The sequence below is a fragment of the Pomacea canaliculata genome, linkage group LG2 (assembly GCF_003073045.1).
Source record: "Pomacea canaliculata isolate SZHN2017 linkage group LG2, ASM307304v1, whole genome shotgun sequence".
Taxonomy (NCBI): domain Eukaryota; kingdom Metazoa; phylum Mollusca; class Gastropoda; order Architaenioglossa; family Ampullariidae; genus Pomacea; species Pomacea canaliculata.
In genome coordinates this window covers 12,614,243-12,627,458 of record NC_037591.1, presented here as the reverse complement: position 1 = coordinate 12,627,458, position 13,216 = coordinate 12,614,243, and the positions used below count along the sequence as shown (strand labels likewise).

The 13,216-nt window shown below is 39.0% G+C and overlaps 1 protein-coding gene across 10 annotated transcripts in view; it reads right to left on the bottom strand.

The window, feature by feature from the left end:
- The window catches only part of LOC112557500, a 28,215-nt gene extending 15,261 nt beyond the window's left edge, over positions 1-12,954 (bottom strand). For 2 of the 10 annotated variants that reach the window (XM_025227398.1, XM_025227400.1), the window contains exons 1-3: positions 12,787-12,951; positions 5,765-5,840; positions 1,293-1,490 (exon numbers count right to left, since the gene is read on the bottom strand). In XM_025227398.1, the coding sequence (XP_025083183.1) occupies positions 1,293-1,490; positions 5,765-5,840; positions 12,787-12,792 (280 nt within the window). In that variant the 5' untranslated portion in view covers positions 12,793-12,951. Of the gene's footprint in view, positions 1-1,292; positions 1,491-3,172; positions 3,283-3,992; positions 4,049-5,764; positions 5,841-9,251; positions 9,852-12,786 lie in introns of those variants that run through there. The other 8 variants (XM_025227403.1, XM_025227402.1, XM_025227404.1 and 5 more) reach the window with 8 other exon arrangements.
- Positions 12,955-13,216: the final 262 nt, after the last annotated feature.

The following is a 13,216-nucleotide window of genomic DNA, read 5'->3' as shown; positions in this document are numbered from 1 at the left end:
ACACACTGTAAAACTGAAAGCAACAACAGCGCTATCGACCTTAGCTTTGAGAACTGTTTGACCTCTGCCAGCACTAGATAACAGAAACACAGAGTTGTAGACTCCAGTTCTGAGTAGGTAAAGCAGTTCACTTTTATTAAGAGCAACTGCTTGTAGTTCACAAAATACTAGGAGTTAGAGGATCAAGCTTCTCAAACTGAATGTTTTATTGAAAGTCCGATAACATGTCCTAAATCTCCGAGATTGATTCACTTCCGATCTGGACAAGTGTCGACAGAAATGACCAAACAGAGAAAGATGTTAAATGCCAGAAAGTCACAAAGTACATGCATGTTGTTACATCGTCGAGGTTACAGCTGATGGGAGAGCGGGAACTTAAGGTAATTAGACTTAAACGAGGTAGTCGGTACATGCTGATGTTTCTAGCTCGGGAACAGAAGACGACTTTTTGCACTCGGTATTATGGAAGTAGTCAAATAGCCTCTCGTGTTGAAGGCATCCGAGTCAAAAGACCCCCCCCCCTCCAACCACCACCACCAAAAAAAAAAAAAAACGAAAAAAAAAAAAAACCCCAACAAAACAATGGATGATCCTTGATAGCCTTGCGCTGCGTGCGTGCGTGTATGTATGAGAGAGAGAGTAAAATTATCAATCGCTCTGTGTACCATAACATTCTATTCACACGTCAAATAAGATTGAACCTAACAAAAGTGTTTAAACGCTGTATACACATTTAACGAGACCACATATAAACTAAAGCAACATTTTGGACACAACAGTTTTGCAATATGGACTTCGAGATCGAGTTCATCGGATGCCAAAAGAAACACATGCGGCGAAGCGTAAAAACATCCACAGGCTGCCCCGAAACTGAGTAATTTTCCTAGCCATAAGCTGTAACGAAAACATCCTCAGCCTCTCACAATAAGTACCATCTAGTCTAATTTCTATAGAAAAAGATTTACATTTCTAAACGTTCACAAGGAAAAAATGTTTAAATATAATGAAAAACAACCTCTCAAAAGTCGCCTTGCTACATAAAACTTAATTCATGATATTTTGTAACTGGAAGGACTATAACTCATGCACGAAATTTCCAGCAGGTAGAGGTTACTGAAACTAGTATTTCACAGCGCCACCATTGTGTGGTTAGTGTTAGAGAATGCAAAATAAACCAGACAATTTCGATTCACTTTCAGAGGAGACTGCTGGCCTGACAACAATTGTGATACGCCAGAAAACTCTCTCTGCTGACACAAACCTCTACGTTTGAACACCCGCATATTCCTTACCTGGGTCAAACACAGATGGCTTGCCAAAAACCCTCCTAAAGTTCTCTTCATTTCTGCGTTTGTCGTCAAATATTGACGTCGTGATGGGCTGGCGAGGACTTTGCATGCTTTGGTTAGGGTAACCTCGAAACCGGAAGTCAGCTCGCAGGGTGCCATCGCGAAGCATCTTCTCAAAGACTGTGTAGTCACGTGTGGAGGCTGACGTCACACGTACCAGCAGGCAGGTGACAGTCGGGGCACACAAACAAAAGAGATGTGCGTTGACAAAGAAGCTACAACGGATGATATTCTTTGCCCACAGGGATACCATCAAAGTTAAACATAACATCGTCTTTCGTCGTCACTTCACGGGTTTTGTTTTTCTTTATATAAATCAGGGATCTATTCATGAAGCGAAGGTAAGTCGTCGTCTCGGGTGAGTCATGGGCAAGCATTTTGTCTCCGTAGTTATAATGTAGCGCCCAGACGCCACGGATGTTGCTTAAACTCTGGAACGATAGTTATGAAGTAGTGGCAAAGATTCCTGGGGTCAAGTAGCAAAAAAAAAAAAAAAAAAAAATCCGCGTGGGACAGTGCGTCATATACATGGAGATTTCCCCATTTTGCCCCTGGGTAACGACTTACTCTCCGTTCAGGAATACAGATTCAGACCTTTAACCCCACCCTACCTATCTTTTTTAGCACGTAGCATCTTCGATGTACGCCAGTACTATTGTGCCATTGTAACTAAACAAATTTCTTTAGGATGGATTTGCTACTGGTGGCCGGTATCACATACTATGTTATAACTTTTAATTCAAAATGTGCGCATTGTCGATAAAATATAATTCATATCTCACGCATTTCTAACCTCAAGCTGTTTACCGCAGTCTCCACCCTCCCCTAATAGCAACCCCAGATATGCTCAGACAGCAAAATACCTCAAATTGCGCACATTAACTTATTTCTTTTTTTTTTTGCATGTACTAATCGATGTGTCGACTAATATGTAAGCTTAGATTTGTTGTTTATATTTTCGTTTAAGAAAAGTTCGGTCAAAACATAATTATTCCACTATTCCAATAACTTGATCACTTATTTTGGTGGGGAGGAGGGCGCATAATTTGTCTTTCAACTAAGAAGCAACACAAGCTAACACCAGCCCTCTGAGTGGAGTATGTCTTATGTCCAATAAGATCTCAAACAGACTTAAACTTTGCATATATATTTGTATACATCGTTTAAATTAACCCCATTGATAAAAACAATTTCTTTATTTGAATGAAAACACCATTATATACCCTCTTGACAGTCGTCACTAATATACAGATATGGATAAAATCATCCTCCAGCAAGTTACAATACGAACAAAACGATAGTCCAAGATTCCAAATGGTAACGACAAGAAAAATAATATCGAAAAATCACAAGAAATGAGCCAATGGGAGATATTACTGATTGGATCTTTTGTGCAGTAGTAAAAGTTGCAGGAAGTTACACAGAAGGAAAGGGGAACAAAAAATATATATATAGTCCAATAAAATTACCGCAAACAAGCAAAGCTGGCAAACCAAAGTCAAAGAAACTTACAGCACGTGACAGATTGGGGGAGTTTGAATACAAGTGGTTAAATGTTCAAGAGTACGAGCGCTCTGGAATATAAAAATTACAGAAAAGGATGGAGAAACAGAATTAGTCTATGTTACACCATATTAATTATGTCATTGACAAAAGAGAATAAATATTTCTTGTGAAAGTGCGGAAAGTAACCAGGAAAGACGTCCACTTGTCCACTAGGCTACAGAGCTAGCGGCAAACGCCACACACAAGCTGCAAGATGTTAGCATCATCCCGTCTTGCACTACTACTCACTGCAACATTCTTTAACTGTTACTACTCACGGAGTCCACGTGCTGCCACTGTCTTTCCTCACTCACAGCTTGTCGCAAGATTCCTCCAAACTGACTTCGTAATTGGCCCTTCGTAAACCAAAAACACTCGGGAAGCTAGACTGCAACAAGAGACCCACCCGCCAAGCCCGCTGAGAAGAAGATCAGAGCGAGGAAGCGAAGCCAGCTTTTGGTGCGCTCACTGGCAGATGACGATGCACAAGCTGATAAAATATTCTTAAGGATATGGAGTTCTTTTGCGTCTTCATTAAAAGACCGTGGACAATCTATCGTCTCACAATCCATAAAATTATTTAGACCCTTATGATCGGCAGCAAGCAGATGACTATTCGCGAGCGATCTTGCGCATGATGACGTTCGCTCGTGCACTGTGAATTATAAATAAAGCACAATTCATCTGCAAGTACTGGTGTAGCATGAGGACAATGGATTAAGGAGACAGCATTTGCCTGTGACCAGTCAACTGATCTGAGAACATTAAATCAACAAGGGGGTGCTTCGCCGGGGTGAAAAGGTCTACTAGAGTTAGGAACAGAGAAGAGAGAATCACCTTCTAAATGGAAAAGTCAGTCTATGTGCACCAACATCTACATTCAAACTGTTTGGGCTATTGTTTTAAAATAAACTTCGTGATAACCAAACTGTACAATCATTGAAAAAACATTAATGAATAAAAGATGGTCTGCAAATATTCATTCAGAGCACAAGCTTTCAGATCAACATAAAGAGTAGCCACCGCACGACACTACATCAATACTGAGTGCATTGAAAGGAAATTTGTCTTCAAACACTGAAGTCACAGCTCACTTACCCAAACCATGCAACGAAACTGTCAGGTCACTTAATGAATCTTGCAGCAAGAGTTTCCTAAACAACCATTGGAAGCTTTGCTAATTGTTGTTCAGTAATCCACAGGTAATAATGCTAATGTTGTTCTAACTTCGTTCACAACGAAGGACATCAAAGCATTTAAAGAACACAATTTTAACAAGTCTCTTATAAAGGTCGTTCCAAGCAGACAAGAATAAAACGTTCAACGATTATCTAATCAGCTAGTGTGACGTCAGACAGCAACCAGAGGTCATCTTGATGACCTTTAGAATGCAGCGCCGTCTGGTGACCACGCAACGGAACTCCGCTCTCCTCTGACGTTTTGCCAGACTACATGGAGGTTCATGTATACATTCCGTTAAACGCGGCGTTCAAATATCGGCACTCGCCTCAAGTTGTGAGACTGGGGGAAGTGGACGATGCATCCGCTATTGACCATTAGCTCCAGATGTCTAGAAGTTAGCTTCGTTTAAATAATTAATTAGAAGAACAAACTTTCGCTTTCCTTCCGCGCCTGAGACAAACCTTACTATTTTGTAAAAGAAGCACAATTTTTAGCTGGGTGTTTTGTTTTTATACTCCTTTCATGATTTCTAGTTGTTAAATCTTTCATGGCTTTACATTGTCGCAATGTTTTTACTTCTGGCTAACAGAACAGCTTGGCTCCACGGAGGCTGTAAATCAGTCAAGGATGGTAATCGAGACAGAAACCAATGACGACAATGTCGTATTGTTTCCCCTGGAAGATTTAGAACTGTGACTACTGTCTCGGCAATGTTAAAAACAATTTCTACAATTTGCTTTCTGGTTAGAGGTGAAATATACCGAGCCAGCAAGTAGCTTAAAATGAACGGTAATTTCCAGTCCGTTAATTCCGCGTCAAAAAAACAGACAAACAAAAAAAAAAAAAAAAAAAAAAACATCTCCCCCATTAAAAAAAACAAACAAACCACACACACACAAAGCTCTGCATATATATATATGAAAAGAAGATCGTAAAACTGTTATTCATAATTTCAATCCTAGATATTCTACGGTTCAAACTGACAGGCATCTCCACAAAGTCACAATAATTGATATTTTCTAATTTTATTGAATAAGTTTTTTTTTTTCACTCGAGAGAAACACTCTTTATTCGTTTCCCCATTTGCAACTGTTAGCCCCACGAAGAGCGAAAATGAAACGTCATTATATCTGCGCGCGCGCGCGCAAACACACACACACACACATACATATATTGATGTATAAATAAAATTATATCCAAGCTCCAGCAGAAAGCACAAACGCCTACATTATTTCAACACCCACGCAAGCGCATAAAAATCACACGACGCGTTTAGCTATAAATACCTCAGCCTATTTGTTTTTAAACATTTACGTCTATTTTAATCAATAGTTTAAGCATAACATACACTCTCACTTAAGAGAAACAGCGAGTGCGCATGCGTGGATGCGTTTCTGACAAGGAAGCTGCGTTACAGTAAAGACACTTTCTGATGTCTTTTAATGAATCAGTCAAGCGTACGTCACTACTAGCTTCCGGCAATTCCTTAGAAGCTGTTATTGTTATTTTCAGATTTGATTTACTTTGCAATACTTTGTCCGTTCATCCGACCAGCCAGCCAGAATGCAAGACAGCCAAACAAAACATAACCGCGCAAAGCGCATGAAGAGAAAGAGATTTTCGCTAAGCACAACGCATGGAAAAGCGAGAATGCCACACATTCACTCGAGAAACAAGATTTACTGTACCTAAGATAGAATCAACGTGGTCCCGTGGCGATTTGTGAAGATCCCACAGCCTGCGTATGAAAAAGTCTTCTCTGGTCTGTTAACAAAATAAATAAATACAGAAAAGGAAACATTTGTATGAGGGTTCCTGTTTGCTAATTACTTTAACAAGCTATAATTTAAACAAAATAACAAAAATGCAGTCTGTATAAAACACTTTGACGGTTTTCGTGATGAGGATGCTAACATTGTATATATGTGTGTGTGTGAGAGAGAGAGATGAGACATAGCGCTAATCTTTGCTGATATACATAAGGAAAAGAACTTAGAAACACATGCAACCTTGCACCCCTATCAATGACATTTGAGTAATCTTTTCTTTCACACTTCTCCGATATCTTCTCAGTTATTATTCTGTTGTTTTCTTAACTTCCGTCGTATCAATTAAAAATCTGTATTCTTTATTTCTTTACTTGTCTCTGTTTGGTCTCTTTTTTCTCTTTCTTCATCCAACTCACCCACCGAACTTCTTTTCTCTGCGTGGTGCCACCACTTCAGTTTCAGACAACATGCCCATTAATGCTGAAGTCAGGAGCTTTACATTATAATTATTCTGCATTTTATATAAAAGTATATGCAGCATCTCCAGAGACTAGCTCCAGCTTCCTCCCTCTCCAGAACTAATGTCATTAGTCGGTATTCAAAGTTTTGAATCTTATTTCGTGTATTGTATTCTTTCCTTTCCTGTAACATTTGTGGGTTAGCGCTGCTCTCAATAATCCTATTGCCGCAGCCCCATAGAAAAAGTCACGTTTTGACATTTGACCCTTAATTCCAAGCTATGAGTCTCCTGAGCAGCGTCGGCGATTTCTGTCCTCGGGTACCGTCAAATTTTTTGGGCCCCAAATGCTTGCTTGGAGACACTCGAAGACCCCCTGTGAGACACTGACTGTAGGAGACACTAGGCTGCCTCGCTGCCAGGTATCTGGCAAGCATTTGACACCCTAGTCGCTCCTTTTCGCTGTCAGTGAACGAAACAAGTGCCAACAATATATTTAAGCTGATGTACCCTTCCCTCCTTTCTTCCCCCCTCCCCACAACACACATGCACTTTTCTGAATGCCCTTCTAATAATTAACCGGACAACTATGGCAAATATTTGACCAAGATAGGTAAAGTTTTTATATAAATGTCATATAAACTCTTTGTCATATTTGTATGTGTCCATATTTGTCCGATTAAGAAGGGCCTTAATGTTTTAAGAATCTGAGAAAAGAAAGGCCTCCTTATTAACCGAACAAACATGAACAAATGTTTGAGCAAGACTGGCAAAGTTTTTATATAACTGTCACACCAACACTTTGCCAGATTTGATTAAATATTCGTCAACATTTGTCCGAGGGCCTTAACGTTTCAGAATCCCAAAAAAGAAAGAAAATTGGGGAACACATGCATGTACATGTCTACAGTTAAAATATCCGGTAAGAAGTATTGCTTATGTTTTACTCTTTTTTCCCCTCTCAAGCTATACTTTTACCTTTACATGTCTACGCTTATTCACTTGTCAGTAATCCGAAAGCTTACCTCACCTATGCGGTGTACCTCGGTCTTATAATGCGTTAGACACAACAGTCAAACGAGACTCGTTTAGGAGCTAATGCCACATATGATCCTCTGTTTTTACCATAGTTCAAAGAGATTATTCCGAATTTCACCCGTAACAAACAGCTTACTGAATATTAAATCGCGGGCAAGGGACATAGAATGTAATAACGGAAGAATATAACAGTTCAAAGCAACTGTCATCCTCAACAACTTTCTTTTAATACCGTTCTTCTGTTTGAAAATCAGATTATCTGTTTTACTAATACATATCTGCACATCCTTATAAAACTCATCCTGACATAAGATGTTTAAAGTGCTGTTAGAACACAGCTCAAGTCGTGTTTGTGATCAGCCAGACAGTCGGAGCTGGTTGTCTGGGAAGCATTGTCAAGATTAGGTTGGGGATTACTTGCTTTGTGTACCTACAGGACACCTGGGTACTTAACGCTTTTGATTAGCAAGCTCTCGCCGTGATAAACACGCTGGTGACTGCCGTGGATGAGACCCAAGGGTCACTGGAGGTTCTGACGGTGTCGCCTCTTACAGGGTAATAGGAGAGCACTCGGCACCCACTGAGGGCTCGCGGCACTCGGAGCGAAAAGAGTGGTGCGCTGTGCCCAGAAGTCAGTAAGTGTTGGTTGTGAAGGAGGGCCGAGTAAATCAATTTGCACGGGGGCAGCCCCTTATCAACGATTACAAATGTATAACATTGCTGGGGCTGTGATTTACTGATTTTTATGTATCAAAGGATACATTATAATGCTGGGTTGTGCTCGGCAAGAAATGTGACCGGTTGTTGGGTTCAACTGCGAACAATGGAGGTTAAAAAAACAAAACAAACCTAAACCTTTTAAATTAGATCGATTACATCCAGTTTTTTGCCCTTTTTTTTCTCTCTCTCTGTGAGCCATCATTCTCTCTTTTTTTCTTACTAGTCGTTGTCCCTGTTTCTCGCGCTCTCTCTCTTATTTAAGACAAGCCTGAGGAAATAGTCAGGTACTGTTCTCTGGAACAGCCTTCCTTCACATCTCCAACGAAAGGTATCCAGCATATACAAGTTCAAAGCAGGAGGCTTGGCACTCAATTTCAAACACCTTTTACTAACACTGAAAAAAGGAACACATATCACACCTTATTCATTTGTAAACAAAACAAAAGAAAAAAAAAACATTTTCAGCTCTGAGATTAATCCCCACTTTGTTATTATGGTACCTTTATTTTGAAATAATGCAGTGTTTCAGTTTTTCCTACTTAGATCGAGGGCTAGATGTGAAAAAACATAACTTTTGCTTATTCTGTTACACTGTGCCTATCATTTCTCTCTGTGAGACAAGATAAAAAAAAAAAGAAGAAGAAAAAAAAAAGAGCATTATTCAGATATTCATATGTCGGTAAAGGCACAAACGAGTCTGAAACTATACAATCATTCACCTGTCGACTGAAACATGCGAAAACTGCTGCACCGTTTGCAGTTGTGCTGGAAGAACCTAACTATGACAAAAAGAAGACAAATTCATGTGCGCTGGCCTGTACATTTTTTCTTATGTGACAATGACACTCTACGGACTCATATTTCACTTCAAACAACAGAAACGCGAGATTTAATGAAAATTGATCTTGGGGAATATTTGATGATTGTCATCGAGAAGAGAGAATACAAAAATGAAGTAGGCGTGTCTTATATGAAAAAAATGACAGGCGCTCGATCGTTTGGAGAAACTCAATGAAACGATACCGGCAACGGAAAAATGAAGCTCTCGTTTGCAAGACTTCGCACACCCGCTTGAGAAGTTCTGTAGTCAAACCACGCCGACAACTGAGTTGGAAATCTTTTGTCGTGCAGATCGCGTTTGCGGCGCCTACTGACTGTAAGTTCTCAGCTGAAAAGTTTTTTTTTTCTTACCTGCCAACTCCTAGGTATGTGTGAAAGACGTGACCTCTGGAAGTGTCACCCAGTGCGGAGTAGAATAGAAATGCTGTGCCAGCTCAACCACAGGCCACCTCGTAGCAGGTCGACATGACTCAACACGCGTTCTTCTCCGACTGTTTAGATGTCAGTTGTTGACTTCCGGTTGAATACAGGATCCAGATCTATTTACTTCACTGCATGTATCATTTTTTTTTTTTTTTACTTGGCCAGTTCTTTCTGTCCCTGAGAGTTTGGGTGGAAGTTAATGTTCCAAAGCTGTCTACTTTCTCTGTATTTATAAAGCCGCCAAATGTTTGCCGTTACATGTCAAGTTCAGTTCTTTTTGCACTGGGGACCGGCGTGAAACCTCTCATCTCTGACGCCATTTTGAAAGGCAGTGATTACATCTAGAAAATTCTAATCTACTGCCCGGAAACAACCACCAAAACAAGGCAGAGAATGGTAGCTGGAGAAAACTTATTCCAAAAGAGATATCCACAATTACATCCTTTAGTCTTCCTGTAGAATTGGAACCAAAAATATATTGACTAGCCTTCGTGAGAGCGATCTCAGCGCTCACGCATGCTTTTGTAACAATGGTGAAGCAACTCTTGTGAGTAAAGCGGCACAGCCATAGGAAACTTCCGCGCTACCGACAAGATATAAGTTTACTAATATAACAAAACACTAATACTTTTCTTGATTTGCGGAAGATAAATAGATTAAATAGTAAAATAGAGGAAAACAAAAATTAATACTGACCAGTAGCAAAAATTGGATTGTTTCTGGTGTTTGTTATGAAGAAGGAATGAGGAAATAAATGAAACGAAAGATAAGAGAAGGCAAAAAGGATAACAGAAGAGAAATAATGAACGAAATAGTCAGCCAGTCACACAGTTTGTCAAAATATTTGTCGGGTCAGTGATGGTGGTCGAAGAAAGGTTACAGACTTAAGGACGCTTCTTGCAAACCCCTAAAACAATTAATTATCCCCATTCCCCTTCGCTCTCTCTATCATGCGCACACGCACCACACACACAGAGTTCTATACCTCAGCGGAAAGCAAAATATGTATATCTCTGCGTGATCATCGATCATCTGAAGAAAGTGTTATGCCTGTGTCAACGCCGTGTGAAAACACGACACAAACACCTCCACACTCACCGATACGCCTTGTTTGTTCAAAAGCTACAGGTACGTGCCGGCCTGTGATTCCAGGTGCTCACGTTGTGACACGCCTTTCTGTTTGTGGATGGCTTTCTATTAGGCGAAACGCGAGCACACTTAACTTATCGTACAAGGAAACTGGCAATAGGTTTTATAGGGTGAATATGATGTACGACAACAAATATACTATTTCCTGAGTGTCTGCAATATACAGATTGGTGGTGGAGTTTTTATAATCATTCAGAACATACTACGGTGATTTAATGATTAATAGATGATTAAAGGGAAAGGGACATATCGACAGAGAGGAATAAATTAAGAGGGGTGTGTTCGGGTGTTCACATTAACACTTCTTGTGTCTATACATGCAAGTGAACTGTTATGTACGCATGCATGTGAAGTGAGTATAGTTATTGTGACGCGCGCCTGAGATCGTGTGTGTGTGTGTGTTGGGATCTGGTATGTGTGTGCACGTTTACTTGCTAGGTAGCGAGAGCAAGCGAGAGAGCTAGAGAGAATGACAATGACGATCACAATTCTTTATTTAAGAGTGTGATTAGAAAAAAAAAACCACTTTTAAGCAGCTGCATTTAAAGAATTCAAGACCTCTATGTTTTTAAATTCAAAATAACTTTACAAGATTATGCAAAGAACATTAAAAAATGAGAATCTACATGATGGTAATTGTATTATTAGTGAATGTTTGTTTGTAAAAGTTGATTTCTTTACAGTCCTGATCATAAATTAGTACGCGCTCTTTGCTTTGCAAGAAAAATACTTGAAAAAGATTCATTTCTTTTGCTGATTTAATAATGGTATAACTAGCGTTCATCCTTAAAGTAATGCTTATATAAAATAAATAAACGTAAATTCTCACATTTCAGACAACTGTTTGATAATCTATGATAGTTATGGTCTTGAATGGTATGGACAGCAGAGAGGTGGTTCTTTCTACAATAATTTCGCTCGTCATTCGATGGTGTCACTGACACCTCGCAAAAGGGATATATATATATATATATACAATTAATTATAATTTGACAATTTGATCCTTTTTTTATACCAATGATCAGTATGTATTCTATTATCGTTTCATGTTGCAACTGCAGCGGTAGCTCCACAGAATGGCAGACTTCAAGCAGGCATCAGCTGAATAGATGTATCCATCCGTGGAGCTATATCACTGGTTGCATGCATTCATGTTTCTGAAGAGCATTAAGATCTGGCTGGATCTGGAACGTGTTTGCCAAGTTTCCGTTATCTGTCTTGCGACTTATGTGTGGCAGATAACTTTTCCATCAAGCTACTGTATCTACCTCGATTAGCCTCCAGAATGGCTATTTTCTTATCTAATTTGAACAATAACAGCACCGGCGTTATTATGCTTATCAACAGTCTCTTTTCATGTCCACACTGAAGGAGACAAATGAGTTACAGCCACCTTTTTCGTAATACACTTTGTGCCTGTAGGTAGAAATGTGTTGCTAACGTCAGCCTTGTAAAAATCTTACTTTAACAGTGAAGATTTTGTTCAGAGATTCACTAGTATGATCAAGTGAAATAATACGCCCCGTTAGAGATTTCATTTTTTGCACGGAATACAAGTTCGTGATTTTTTTTATTCCCGTTGACGTGACTTGTATGACAATGTGAAGTAAATGATAAGACAGACGTAAATAAAACCTGTATGATGTATATACGTGCGTCCTAGCAGCGTGAGGATCTGTTCTCTCTAGCTCTTTCTCTTTCTTTCTGTGTGTGTGTGTGTGTGTGTGCTGTCACTTTTGTTGCTATATTGATTTTCGTTTTTTATTTAGTTTTCGTTTTCTAGTTCTTGTTCGCAGCACTATGCATATAATTATGACAAAGATGAACTCCAGTGTTTGGTAATTAAACCAGAAAAAAATCTTCTTAAAATGTCATGAGCTGTAGGCCAAAAATCTTGCTGTTAAAGATACTTGAATGTTGAGTGGCTGGTTCACGGTAGAGATTGTACGTTCCTTTCAGATTTATAGCTGCTTAATAATAATCATATAAAGATTTACACATATCATCGGTGTATAAAAGTATAGTGTGACACAGTTTAAATTTTTTTTACTCGTCATTTAAAGAGTAGCTCGAGGGAATTACAAAATCGAGAATTAAGGCTTTTAATAGTTGTCGTTGATGTTAATTTTAGTTTACAAAATGTAAGATCATTTTTGTTTTAATAATAAAATAAAAATAAAATTGCACATAATTTTTGAAAAAAGCTGTTTGTGGATATCATTTATGAACTGCCTTGCAACACACAGCAATATCGATCTTTGTTAGATGAAAGATGATATTAATATTACAAATTACATCTCAATATAATACTCACAGTCATACTTTAGTTGCCAAAAGTCGTTTGATTGTTTGAAATCTCTTGCAGCTGACTTGACAGCATACTGCCGAATATCGATTTCCTCCTTGCGTGTTAGGATACGTGCATTTAACACAGGCGAATGCTTTCTCTTTATCTTGACTATGTGAAAGTGCTTAAAAGGGCAAACAATGTTGACAGAATTGTCATGGTGCCAAGTCATGTTACAGTCATGTGACAGCTGTCTCCCTCCTGCGGATTTTCCTGCTATTTAGCTATAGTGCTATTATTTTGATTAAAATTAAGGCAGCAATTTTTAGAAATATGATGTTTCTAATGAGATGATAATAAAACGATACCATATAAATTATTTGTTCAAAGGTTTTGAATATTTTAAGTAGAGAAAATGATACCTCCCATCACTCTCCTGTGCGGGTATGGTTTTTAA